This window comes from Lagopus muta, chromosome 1 (assembly GCF_023343835.1).
Source record: "Lagopus muta isolate bLagMut1 chromosome 1, bLagMut1 primary, whole genome shotgun sequence".
Taxonomy (NCBI): Eukaryota; Metazoa; Chordata; class Aves; order Galliformes; family Phasianidae; genus Lagopus; species Lagopus muta.
In genome coordinates, this window is record NC_064433.1 from 163,868,950 (window position 1) to 163,883,369 (window position 14,420).

The window sequence follows — 14,420 nt, forward strand, 5'->3', positions numbered from 1 at the left end:
CTCTAAGGACTGCAAAAAGGAAACAGTCACTTTCCTACTAAAAGAAAAAATGGTTTTGACCCCTGAATTCACCGACACAATTGCCAAAGTGAAGGGATCTTGTATGTGTGATACAACCATAACTGAACTGCACAGCCTGCCTCTGAGATTGCTGGTAGGTCATGAGAAAACTTGGAAACTGTATCCAGGATCTCTTTCTCCAGCATCAACAAACATCACAAGCACGACTGAACATACCTCTGCCATCAATTTCACACAGTACCCAGTGTGTATCCAAACGATCCATAAGTCAGCCCTCAGTTCTCCTAACCTCTTTCTGTGTGCTTACTTATATACAGAATTATTTACACTGCAATGGTGATGCTCATCAGGATCTCCTCAGACTCCAAGGACACACAGCTCACTGCCTGCCAGACTCGTGTACTCCTGGTTAAAGCAGCTGAACAAAATTTGCTTCCAAAATATAAGTTTAAATTGGGAATCCTTCCATCAGTTTTCAGGCTGACAGACCTGTGTGCTGCACTGCTTTCCGTATTCATGCTGAGAGCAAAGTCAGATGATGAACAGCAATATCACCGACGTGTACAAACACTTCAGTGGGAAATGATGATTTAGAGACGTGGCTGAAACACACACACTTCAGTCATGCAACATACCTGGGTTTAAAAAATCCACAACATATCTAAAAGCCACAACACGCTCCCTGTGAAGCAACTAATTTCCAGTGAAGGGAGGGAATAAGGAAGCTGAGGGTATAATTGCTTTGAAATCCAACCACAACTTGTTCCAATCCACCATTCTGCCTTCAACCATTTTTTTTTCCTTCTTTTGCTTGTCCTGCAAAGTTCCAACATTTTCAACATTCCAACACACTTTCAACATTTGTACTTTCATGTCCATTAACAACACGCTATGCTGTAGATAAACACCTACAAACACCATGGAATGTCCTCCTTTCTGTAGCCCTCCTGCCCATGTAGTGCCTGTTTTTTTTGTTTACAGCTCTATTAAATCCTTCTTTCCAGCATTTAGCCACTGACCTGTCAGATCAGGCCGAGTGTATTCAGTTTAAAACAATGTTCTATCACAGTTATAAACAAGAGCTCACCAGAACAAGCTGGACCGCCGGGATGCTGAAACTACAGGCTGCAGATAGCACTGCTTGAGACACTACTGTTTGCTATTCCAGCTGCGTGTGGAGCTGCCCTTCCTCAGCGCAGCAGCAGAGACAAGTGAAGGAACATCTGCAGAGGACTTCCCAGGTCCCCTCATCTCAGCCCTCTGCAAAAGGCTCCAAAGGGTGCCCCCAGCAAGAGCAGCTCCAGTAACGCAGCTGGTAACAGGCTCAGTGCATTTCACTCATCCCTTAGCACCCTGCTGCAGACCAGCCTCTCCCCACCTCCTGTGTGGCTTCATAAATAAAAGAAAGAAAATCTCTAACTGTAGCTTTCTCTTCCTCAAAAAATGATGAGGAAGTTAGAAGTAGCCAGGACTGCTGCTATAGCAGAATAAAAACAAATGGTAGCCCACAAGGCTCCCATGCACGTCTCATCACACAGATTACATATGCAGGGCACTAAATTCAATGTTACTGACACTGGAGTGCAGAGGGGCAATCAATAAGCCCCATCTTAAGCTCCTGTTTCGTACAACTGGAGACAAGCCAAAGAAGATGCTAATGAAAAGGGGCTGGCTAGGAGATGAAGCACCCAACCAAAGTGATATTTTCTTTCTTTCCTGTGTGGTTCCATGCAGCAAATGCATGCAACTGAGCTTAAAACACAAGGCTCGGAACTACATCATTAAGGTTCACCATGTCTGCAGAGGGCCACAGTGCTAACTATTTTAATTAATTCCCCTGGAAGCATGACAGGAAAAAAAGAAACAGAAATATCCACGTCAGAAGCAGTAACAGGAGGAGGGCACCCACTGCCTTCTTTATCTAAACTACCAAAGTTATACAAGCTTGCAGCAAAATCAAAATGTCACATAAATAAAAATCCATCAAGGTCTAGAGGAAGCAGCAACGCAGGTGGAACTGTTAAGAACTGGTATTTGCCATCAGAAAAACACTGAAAGTATTTGACTAAGACCATGGATACCATACCAGCTTCTTAATCCATGATGCAACCTATGTGAGCCTGAAGAATTACGTACTCTTACAGTCAAACCAGCAGTTACAACTTTGAAAAGCAGCAGCTGATGCTGGGAGCCTGTGCTGGTGTACCATGCAAGTAGTGCTTTGGAGCTACTTCCTTGTTCTTAAGCTGTTTTCTTTTGAAGCAAAACAGTAGAAATAAAATAGTTGAAATAAAGGGGTCCAACTGTTAACTGGTTGCAAAGGATGACCTCAAAAACAGGGAACTGGGTCTAACCAATGCTGGGGGTATTCTGCAAAGCACTAGGAACAACAGCTGTGAAATGACAGAAACAAAGCGTTTTCTCAGCATGCTGAAGTCATTTTAGCCGGGTTGAAAATGAGAATCTACCTCTTGGTTCATTTGGTACTGGTAACAGTCTGGAGTTGTGCAAGATCACATTAGATTATCAAGGGCTGAACAGCGAAAAAAGCAAACACTAGATGACAAGAAGGAAAAACAAGTTTATTCATGGTAATTTATGAAAAAAATATATGAAATGGAGAAAGAAAGAAGATACGAAACAAAACTGAAGCTACAAGCCAAGCTAAACAAAGTATTTCACAGTACAACAACAACAAAAAAAAGAAACAAGGCAACATTAAGAAATGCACAGAAGTAAGAAGCAAGAAAAGAATTCCCTTCCTAGCATACATATTACTCAGTGTACGGATGGATATAGGGGGAACGATGGCCCTGAGATAAATGGGCCAATTTCCAGGGACTTTCCTCATTTGTTCAACTCACTGGTTACAAACAACTCATTCAATCAGCCTATGAAGAGGAGGGAGGCAAAGGGGTGCGGTGTGCTTGTTAGAACCACTTCAAGTGCCTGAGCCAAGAGGCAATCTCTTCTACGTGAATACAGGCAACCTTGGCCAAATCAATTCAGGAGCACCACCTTCGTGCAAAGCCTTCTGCAGCTGCACTCAGTTATATGATAGTCAAAGAGCCTTATAGGGAGCCGCTCACCAATCAAGGTACAGAAGTCCATGAGAGGTAATAAGGTACCTGATGTCTTAATGCAAAATCTTTACAGATCCTTCTCCTGAAGGAGGGCAGAGCTTGCCTGTTCTTGTCTAGCTCTTTGTCTGGACAAGGCAATCTGTTACATCATGAGGGCAGAGGACCTAACTCAACTGAATTAAAATTCAGAAATGTTCCCACTACCAGAAACCTGTAGCAACTCCACCTCTTTTGACAGTGCCAAATACACGTAAGAAGAGCTTCTGCAGACAGCTTCTCATTGTGCTGAAACAAAATTAGTCGAGGTGACCTTTTAAGTCCCATCTGACATAAGCAGCCTTCTTCCTTCTACCACAGGAATCGTAACAGAAATTTTATTAAGTCTTCTCAGCTGCAGGAAATTCAAATCAAAGTGGAAAGCGATAACCAAAGTCTTTGCCATGTTGACTCTATTATAAAAATATTCTGCCCTCTAAACTAAATGGGTTTCCTATAGACATTCAATCCAACTGCAAATAGAGGCAAAGCATGTGCACTGACTTTGGTTAAACAAAGAAAGGCCTCCCACACAATTGCAGGAGATGTTTTCAGTTATCACATCCCTTTTCTCATGTTTCCCATCAAATACCAGACCTCTAGCAAACTTTTTACCAAGCGTTGACACTTGTGATGGTTTTGATTCTGCATACCTCTAAGAATTGCAAAAGATTGGTGGGCTATAACAGTAGCTGACATGCAGATTTGAATTGCATTCTTATTTGGGAAAAAGGATTGATTACAGGAATGCAGACTGTGAAGCCAAAATCTCAGCAAGGTGTTGCCAGACTGCCTCTCTGTGCCTCTATGGTTAGCTCGAGCACACTGAATAAAGATAGGATGCAAAGAACTATTAGAGAACGTAACAGTGACATTCACTGCACAATTTATACAAGTTAACATCTATAGATGACACAAGATAACAAAAACATTTTGTTTGATTAGCAGCCATAATTGCATTTGCTGTGTTCAAAAGTTCGTGCGAGACCAATCTGTGTATTTTATCAGCATCAGCATAGCTGCAAGTCAGATCAACAATAGTTAGTTTACATCACAGCCTGGACACAGAAACAGACTACGGAACAATAGCACCAAGCATGTGTTTGCCTGGCGTAGACATGACTTTCAAAGGTAATTCCCTCTGCTTATCGGGACAATCCACCGTGTTGGCATATTGATGGCTTCATCACTGTTCTTACACAGCATGCTCACAGCCAGAAAAAACACAATTCCCCTTCAGCTACTTCCTCCTCCTCTTGAATAAGGATCTTGCCACTGTGGTCCGTGCTTGTGTCACCTTCAGGATGAATTACTGCAACATTTTCTACCCCAAAGGTTGGCAAAAGGTCAAGTTGAAAGCTGTGCCTGATTCATCCTGTAGCAGCAGTGCTCCAGTTCAGAAGGGAACACAGACTGTATCCCACTGATCCTCTGTGGTCTGTATTAGCTTTTCCCCAAGTTACACAACAGAGTCAGGACACTGGTCTTCTAACACGCTCTGTCCAAGCTATCACAAAGACAACTTGAATCCTCTCTGAACTGTTAGTAATGAAACAACCTCTCTTCACTACATAGAAGACACCCCATCTTAAATCACTGCTATGCTGGATTAAAGATAGATGGAAATGTGTATCTGTTTACAGCCATAGTCATATAAAAGTGCAATTCAACGGCTCAAACCCAGGTGCCTTATAGCCCTCATGATGTCCTAGACTATGCAGAGAAGGTAAGGACTCAGTCTTTCAGGAGACACACAGCTTTTGGAGTAGCAGCAGAATGCTCTTTACACTCAGAACAACCCTATGAACGTGAAGTTGAATCCTAAGCCTGCTTTAGTGCCACTAAATTCCAAGCTAAAACAGAATTCCTCCAATAACACATCCCTGCAAAACAAACAACCTGTGCGAGTTACTCAGTTTTAAACAGAGCAATTCTACAAGCACAACATTCAGAGAGCCTTTCTTCTGCCTTCAAAAGCCAGGTCACTGGATAAGTTTGGAAACAGAATGCTCATCCAGAGAGGCATTTTATTTTTCATCTTGTCACTGGAAACGTGTGGTGCCAAACTCAGTTCCCAGTGACACAACTGGAAGCTTCTGTAACTGCACTTGCATCCACCAAGAAAAGCAGAAGAGCTGCGAGTCTGTAATGTTAAATATTCTTATCTGAGATACTCAGTGTCCATCCTGATCAGGAAAACCTCGTTTGCAAAACCTGACCCTATCTTCCAAGCTTGAGTTAGCACTACTTCGTAGCCTTTCTGTGCTCAAATTACACAGAACTCCACAAGAGCTCTGAGCAGCTGTAAACAAAGGCACTGCCTGCATCCCACAAAGAACCTGCTTGCTTCATTGGCCTTCCAATTTCTTTCAGAAATACACAGCAGCCCTGGGGACTTGCTGCCCTGCTCTGCCAGCTCCGTGACAGGCAATGCCAGCTGGCACACAGAGGGATGAGGACGCAAATCCTGCACAGCATTCTTCAAACATAATTCTTTTAACAAGTCCCTTACCAGAGAATATGCATGTTCAGACTTCTTCTCTGAAGTGTATGGTTACTTGTTAAGAAGCCAATTGTTTTAACCTCAAAAGCCCTCAATATATTCTCTACAGTATGTGGTTAATCATAAATTTTGTTTCCCTACTCAACATGACAGAAGCAAATTGCTGCAGAGGGAAGAACATTTATTTAAATGAAGAAAAGAGCGTTCATATGAATAAAACTCTGGAGGCTACATTACAGGAGACAAATTATATGGGCCCAAGACGTTTGAGTCTCACAGCAGAGCCTGACCACTAATCAGGAAAAGCTCCTAGGGAACATTCCCAAGCTTGCTCTCCTGTTCTCCCACGAGGACCACAACTATCCATGTGCCTCACCCTCCAAAAAGCACAAAGCAGTGGCTGCTGCTATTGCTCCTCCAGTTTCCTTGTAAATTGACAGTAAAGTGACTCCAAGCACTTTCCTATAAGCAGTATGCATACATCACAAGGTTTGTCTGCCCCCTTTTTTACAATGGTGCTCACTTGTGCTGTGCATTTTAAATCAAGCAGACCCATCACAGAATCACAGAATTGTAGGGGTTGGAAGGGACCTCCAGAGATCACCGAGTCCAACCCCCCTTCCAAAGCAGGTTCCCTACACCAGGTCACACAGGTAGGCATCCAGGCAGGTCTTGAACATCTCCAGAGAAGGAGACTCCACCACCTCCCTGGGCAGCCTGTTCCAGTGCTCCGTCACCTCACTGTAAAGAAGTTCTTGTGCACATTTGTGTGGAACTTCCTGTGCTCCAGTTTCTGTCCATTTCCCCTTGTCCTGTCTCCACACCTTGCTGAAAACAGTCTGGCCTCGCCATTCTGCCCCCCACACCTTAGATATTTATAGACCTGGATCAGGTCCCCTCTCAGTCTTCTTTTCTCAAGGCTGAACAGACCCAGTTCACTCAGCCTTTCCTCATAGGAGAGATGCTCCAGGCCCTTCACCATCTTCGTGGCCCTCCGCTGGACTCTTTCCAAGAGATCCCTGTCTTTTTTGTACTGGGGAGCCCAGAACTGGACGCAGTACTCCAGATGAAGCCTCACCAGAGCAGAGTAGAGGGGGAGGATCACCTCCCTCGACCTGCTGGCCACGCTCTTTTTAATGCACCCCAGTAAGCCATTGGCCTTTTTGGCCACAAGGGCACACTGCTGGCTCATGGCCAACCTGTCGTCCACCAGGACACCCAGGTCCCTTTCCGCAGAGCTCCCCTCCAGCAGCTCATCCCCCAACCTGTACTGGTGCATGCAATTATTCCTCCCCAGATGCAAGACTCTACACTTGCTTTTGTTAAACCTCATCTGGTTTTTTTCTGCCCAGCTCTCCAGCCTGTCCAGGTCTTGCTGAATGGCAGCACAGCCTTCAGGCGTGTCAGCCAATCCTCCCAACTTCGTATCATCAGCAAACTTGCTGAGGGTGGCCTCTATCCCCTCATCAAGGTCATTGATGAAGATGTTGAACAAGACCGGACCCAGCACCGCCCCCTGAGGAACACCGCTGGTTACAGGCCTCCAACCGGACTCTGCACCACCAACAACGACCCTCTGTGCTCTGCCAGTCAGCCAGTTCTCAACCCACCTCACTGTCCACTCATCTGTCCCACACTTCCTCAGCTTTGTTATAAGGATGTCGTGGGGGACAGTATCAAATGCCCTGCTGAAATCAAGGTAGACTACATCCACTGCTCTCCCCTCATCCACCCAGCCAGAGACAACATCATAGAAGGCTACCAGGTTGGTCAAGCACGACCTCCCCCTTGTGAACCCGTGCTGACTACTCCTGATAACCTCCTTTTCTTCCAGTTGTCTGGAGATGGCATCCAGCACCAGCTGTTCCATCACCTTTCCAGGGACAGAGGTGAGGCTGACTGGCCTGTAATTGCCTGGATCTTCCTTCTTGCCCTTTTTGAAGAGCAGAGTGACATTGGCTATCCTCCAGTCTTCAGGCACCTCCCCCTTTCTCCAAGACCTCTCAAAGATGACAGAAAGAGGTTCAGCAATCACCTCTGCCAGCTCCCTCAGCTCCCGTGGGTGCATCCCATCGGGTCCCATGGATTTATGAACACTGGTGTTGCCTAGGCGCCCTGGGACCGCCTCTTCCCTGACTAAAGGGAAGTCTTCCATCCCCCAGACCCTCTCACTAACCTCCAGGGTCTGGGATTCCCAAGGGAAAGCTTTTTCACTGAAGACAGAAGCAAAGAAGGCAGTGCCTTCTCAGCATCCTGTGTTACCAGAACACACACCCCTCATTTAGCAGGGGAGCCACATTCTCCCTAGTCTCCCTTTTACTGTTAACATACTTTAAAAAGTCTCTTTTATTATCCTTCATCACATTTGTCATATTCAATTCCAGGCAGGCCTTAGCCTTCCTCGTCACATCCCTGCAGACCCTGACAACATTTCTGTACTCTTCCCAAGTGGTCAGACCCTTTTTCCACATTTCATGGACCTTCTTCTTCCCTTTGAGTTTGCACACGAGCTCCTTGCTCATCCATACAGGTCTTCTGCCACCCTTTCCTGATTTCTTGCTCACAGGGACGCACCGATCCTGAGCTTGGAAGAAGAGCTGCTTAAATGCCGACCAGCTCTCACAGGCCCCCTTCCCTTTTAACACCCAACACCCACAGGACAGCTCCAAGCAGGTCCCGCAAGAGATCAAAGTTGGCTCTCCTGAAGTCCAGGGTAGCAATCCTACTTTTCGCTTTGCTGCTTCCACTCAAGATCTTGAACTCTTAAACATCATCCTGCCCCTCATGGTAGGTCCACTGAAGCTCTTCAGACATGTACACAAACACATTCAACTGCCAGAGGTTTACGGTTGCATGCGCAAACAAAAGATAGTTACTCTGTTTTAATTTTACAATAAAACAAAGCCTAATATGTCACCTCCTAAATTTTTTAATATGCCTTTCCATCTGGCCAAATGATTTTTAAGTTTGCAGTTTGAAACTAAACAAAAATATAAGTCTGAAACTGAGCAAAAATTTAAGTTACAGACTGCATTTTTGGAGCCTGGACTTATCAGCACCTTGGTTTATCCTGGCTATAAGCGTGGACAAAAACAATTTCTTATTTTTCAGTCTCACTGCTTAAACACCTCTGCATGTTTGCATTCTTGCATTCCTAATGAACAATATTTCTGTAACATTCAGTAATTTAATTGCACTGGAAAGATCCAGTCAATGGGTCTCTTCACCCCCTCCCCCCTTCAACTGAGAAGCTGTCATCGTGGCTAGGAAACACACAACTGAAGGGCTTATGGAAAAAAGTTATCAACACGGCAGAAACACAACTGAAGTGATACAAAACTCTAAGGATTCCACAGCTTTTATTTCATTCAAACTTCACACATACATCATCTACTACCTTCCCCCATGGCCTTTTGCTTACTGCCCCAAAACTCACTGTGAAGTGCTGTAATGCAATAGATTGCAATCACACCATTCTGCAGCTTTCCAAATCTTAAGAACGCTTGCCTGCCTATCTAACTGGGTCTAAATGTCTTCATTCTGTTTATTGCTATCATTTTTTTTAGCTATCCATGTAACTACATAAATAGCAGTATCTACATAACAGTCCATCCAGTCGGAATTGTTTTTGATGGATAATCTGACATAGATGTAGCCCAGAGCTATTTAACTCTGTAAACTGCCACACTCTCTGCCCTACTGATGTTTAATAGCAATTTTCTCCCAACTTAAATGGTACTGCATAGCTTCAGTAATGCCTGTACTCATCTCCTTTCACTACTAGTTACCTACCTACGTTTTTACAACTTGCAGGTAATTAAATCCTTCATCAGCCTTGAAATTACAGCCTTGTGCAGCTCCGTTCCTAGGCTTTAAAATTCAAGTGCACACATCACACTGACACAGATCTTTGTTTTCCCAAAGGAATTTCAAAACTATTTTTTTTTTGGTCAAATTCTTCATAATTAGAGAGTGACTTCCACCTAACCATCTGATCACACGCAACCTTTCCTTTCGTGGGCTAATTTTACTTGATTAGAATTACAAGCGAAACACAATTTGATTTCCGCAGTAGAAAACAAATGAAAACAGATACTGCTTACTTAAAAATGACAACTCCTTCCAGTCCATTTTACAGCCCTCATCAGTAATTACATTGCTCAATATATTTATTCCCTTATAACCTTTATGAAGCAACGAATTTCACTTTTCAGTGTGAATTTTTCGCACTGCAACGTGAACGAAAACCATTTCCTAGTTTTCAAGGAAAAAACACCAATTCACCAGGCTTTTTTTTTCTTTTTTTAACCTCAAAGAAAGAAGAGAGTTTATTATACACATATTTCTTGATTGAAGCTGAAGTCTTGTGTTGTCATCTCCTCCATGTAAATGGAAACTCTTCAGTTTCGACTACTTGGTTACCTCCTAAAACATTTCTTATCAGTTCTATCAGCCACTGCAGGCTGATCTAGGCAGCTTCAGCTCCTGTAGCTTAAAAACCTAGCTGGTATTGCTATTCTGGATTTTCCTGAATTGATCTTCCTTTCACTTACAAATGCAGTTCTAATAACTGACCAGCTTTTACAGTCTCCAGTAGCAGAGATGAGAGAGCTAAAGGTATTCTTTCGAAGCTAAACAATTATTTGATCTCATTAACATCATTAGTTATTTCCATCTGACAACATTCTATGGCTAACCCCAGATACTCACAGATCTACCGGTGGCTCTGGATGCAATTTTCAAAGGAAATAACACAGGAAGGGAGCAGGAAAAAACATTATTGACTTTTTGTAGTATAAAATGATAACCATTCAAACAACAACTCTAACAACACAAATCTCAAGTGGAAAAAAGAACAACAAACAACAACTAATGCGTGTAATTCATTAAAAATGTGCAGCTCCTGAATTATATCCTGAGGCTTTTGTGAAACAACGAAGGTCCAGAATTACGACATGCAATTTCAGCGTTCCATGAAGGGGAGAAGAACAAGCTCTTTTAGCAGCAATAAAATGCTGAAGTACGTAACTGAGCTTTCCCCTTTTAATTGGGGACAATAGAAAAGATGAAAGAGATGACAACATTTATAATACAAAGAATTAAGAAGGAAGAAGGCAAATCTTTCTGATGGATTATTGTAATCATACCACACGTAATTCAAAAGCAAAGATACCACACAGTGAAAAACCAGAGCCATGAAAATACTCTCTCTGCTGCAAGACAGAACCAACAACAGAAATTTTTAAACAGAACTTGTATATTTTTCCTCTTTATGGGATTTGCACCAGGCCTAACCTGGAGGAAATAAGTGCTTCCCTTTGCCAATGACAGAGCTTAGGAGTGCAGACATTCAAGAGTGCTGTAGAAACTCCCAATTAATTCCCAGGGTCACCCTTTCACTGAAATCCAGGACAGGAGCAAGCTTTTTGAAGTAAAGAATGTAGTCTACCTACTCACCACCCAATGAAGCTATTCTTATTCATACATTGATTTACATTTTCTTACCTTATATTCGGAACTGAGGGACTTAATGTTTCATCTGGAACGTTACTGGTTACAGCTGCGTGTCCTTCTGTGAGGGTATGCAATGGCTGCATTACGTGAACTGTCCGAAAAAGCTGAGTGGGATGTACTGGCTGTGTAGACTGCATTGTCCTCAAAACTTCTGAAGTCAAGCCAGGTGTCTGCTGCTGTACAACTTCTACGTGCTCCTTAAGCTTAGCAGGCTTTGAATTTCCTGTTTTTAGAACTGTGGTGGATCCTCCCTTTGTTCCTGTGTTTGCAGACGCTCTAGATCTGCTCGACTGGTTTCTACTGGCCACAGGAGTTGAGAGCAAACTTGAATCTGATGTTTCAGTGCTAGGACTTGCATCTTCATCATCTATATAGACGAGATCTTTTGGCATTTCCTTAAACTGATACACTAGGCGCTGACCTTCTACTTTAGCCAGTATTCCTCTTTGGTAATAATATCTGTTTAAAGCATACATACATCAAGTTACAGAGTGCTTTCTGACAAAAAAAAAAAGCAAGCTGAAAAAGAGAAACCCTTACCAACAGAAGAACAGTGAATAAGGCCAGCATTAGCAAGAAAAAGAGGCTTAAAATAATATTTTACACGCCTCATTTCTTGATTACAAAGGAGTGGCCAAATTAGTAGCACATTTTCAATTCAAAGAACTCTTTAGTGGTATGTCTTATAGCCTTTTAATTTCAACCTCAGGTAACACTGAACAGCAAGAACTCTGCCACTTAGCAACGCTGCTACAAACTGACACTCCTTAAGAGTCATGCAAAACTTGCAGGTCTCCTCCAGACATCCAGTCCTTTTTTACCCAGTCTTAATTATGCTCACTTCTCAGATGCTTCAGCTACAAGGAAGGACAGGGAACAGGACAGGGGAGCTCTACTTCTGTTATGTTTACAAATACATAAAATTAGACATATTGAGGTGAGAGGTGAAAGGAAAGACAAGCACAGCTGCTCAGCTAGACAATGATCAATCAGCAAGTAAGACTGAAGCTTGCATCACTCACACTCACAGGATTACACTTATTTAGCACAGTCTTTTCTGTATGTGGAATAAACCCCCATAGAAAAAGATGTTTTAAAACTGTACACACAAGTTCATAGAATCGCATGCAGATCTTAATTCTAAAACTGTATTTTCCACTGAGAACTGGATCGTTTGCTATGGGAACAAATATTTTCTTAAATTCTACTGTAGATAAATTCAGGACTTCTTGGAGGAAGGAGAGTCAAACTTTACAGAAAAGCCACTTCTGGAATCCCCTATCTCCAGTTTTGGGGGTGACTGTGAGATACAGGTTTGGTGGCAGCACCGAAAACATGCAAGCTGAAACTGAAGGTGATTGATTTGGGGTTTAGGTTAGCAAGGGTTACTTTTAGTTAGCTGATTTATTTTGCTGGAATAAGTCCTTTGTTTACCAAGCTAACAGAACTCCTTTACAGTTGTTACACAAATTAGATGAGGCATTTAATGCATGCAAACACCATGGCAACAAAGACAGCCTATTATTAAAAATGCACATACCTGAGAGCTCTACCCATTGTTTCATAATTCATGTCAGGTTTGTTTTTGTGCTTTCCCCATAATCTGGACACGGCCTTAGAATCTACCAGTTTGAAAATGCCCTTCTCTCTTTGAGTCCATTTGATGTACTTAGGACATGTAGCTTTGTCCTGAAGCAGCGCTAGTAAAAACTCCCAGAGATAAATTGTGTTTCCTAAAATAGAAGTATTTCAGAAAAGAAAAAAAATAAATAAATTAGTTGACAATATTTTATTCTCAATGTAAACCTAAAAATTAAGAAGTTGGTATCTTTATGAACACACTGCAATATAACGTTGAGATTAGGAAACAGTGACAGAGAGGCATGGGAAGGGAATCTTGTTAGTTATTTTAATCGGGGTGCCCAGTCTAGCCGTGGTCTGTAACCAACAGATTGAGCATCAAACTACAAACATCACATCCCAGCATCAAGATCAGACAGCATTCTCTTCCATTTCACATGCTTCCTTCATGCCTAACCCAGCCACAGAAGCAGTGACTTCAATTGAACAGGAACACATTCAGGTCCATCCTCTGAAGCAACTGGAAATGAAGCACAGAATCCCTGCTTTAACAACAAGACTTTTTTGGGGGGGGGGGGAGAAGGGGGAGATACTCAGAGATAATGCCAAGGGAAGCAAACCTTGGAGATAAAGTTCAGAAAACATCTCTTTCTCCTAAACTCAATGACTTGCTGGCAGACAACATTCAAACTGCATTTTATGTAGAAGCAAATACAAGCACACCTACATCTGGAAATCCAACATGCCTGTTTGCTGTTTTCCACACATTATAATCACAGATTGTGAAAAAATTACCACCAAATCTGTGTCCAGAAAACACATTTAAGGAGTCTAAGCTGGTATAACTAAGGAGATCTTTTTGCCTGCTTTCTCTAAGGCTATCTGTGTTTGATGTTCCTTTGGACAGTCACAGCTGCAGAAAAGCCTTTTTAGTGAAATGCTGTCAGACTGATGAAGGAGGAAAACCTCTTGTGTGAAATTATCTCCTCACACAAGTAGCCATGTAATACCACACAAAGGTCAGCATATGCAGATTGCTGCAGCTTCACCAAAAAAAATAAAAAAAGATGGCCAATGAATGAGAACATAACAGAAACTCTTAGATTCAGCTTCATTCTGCTGTCTTCTCAACTTCCATGGCCACCAGTCTGGACTTTTTGTTAACTAGAGGAGGTATCTTATAAATTCTTCAGACTCTGAAACTACCCTATTGTATTTCTACAAATACATCATTGTCCATAGTTGACATCCTGGGTTGGTCAGCTCTAGTGATGAACCAACAGGTTTGACTGAAATTTTGGTGATTAACCCAGCAAGCCTCCATTATAAGGTACTCGCAAATATTCAGCAGTGTCACCATTCAGCCCTGACAGTACAAAACACCCCTTCAGAAGGTAGAAACCTGAAAAGTGAGCATCTCTGGAGAAAAACCCCTGGCTTTGCTACAAATCTCTTCCAACCTAGTGGAAAATATCAGCCTGTCTGCCTCCAGACACCTGAAGGCAAAGGTTAAGATTGTTTAGGCAAGACACCGTGTCAGTCAGGAATGACAGCATTCCCAGCCAATTACCACTAATCCAGGGTGCTTTTGTTGTAGTCTAGACTAAAAAACTGAGCACTATCAAGGCAGACTGGAAATCTGTCACTGTTTAGCCACTGAAAAATCACTATGAAGAGGACTG

General features: G+C 42.7%; 1 protein-coding gene across 8 annotated transcripts in view; it reads right to left on the minus strand.

Annotated features, from left to right (window-relative positions):
• The window catches only part of ELF1 (E74 like ETS transcription factor 1), an 85,485-nt gene that overhangs the window by 1,760 nt on the left and 69,305 nt on the right, over positions 1 to 14,420 (minus strand). For all 8 annotated transcript variants that reach the window (XM_048932794.1, XM_048932810.1, XM_048932827.1 and 5 more), the window contains 2 exons: positions 12,698 to 12,890; positions 11,149 to 11,616 (listed from right to left, as the gene is read on the minus strand). In XM_048932794.1, coding sequence (XP_048788751.1) covers positions 11,149 to 11,616; positions 12,698 to 12,890 — 661 coding nt within the window. The remainder of the gene's footprint in view (positions 1 to 11,148; positions 11,617 to 12,697; positions 12,891 to 14,420) is intronic.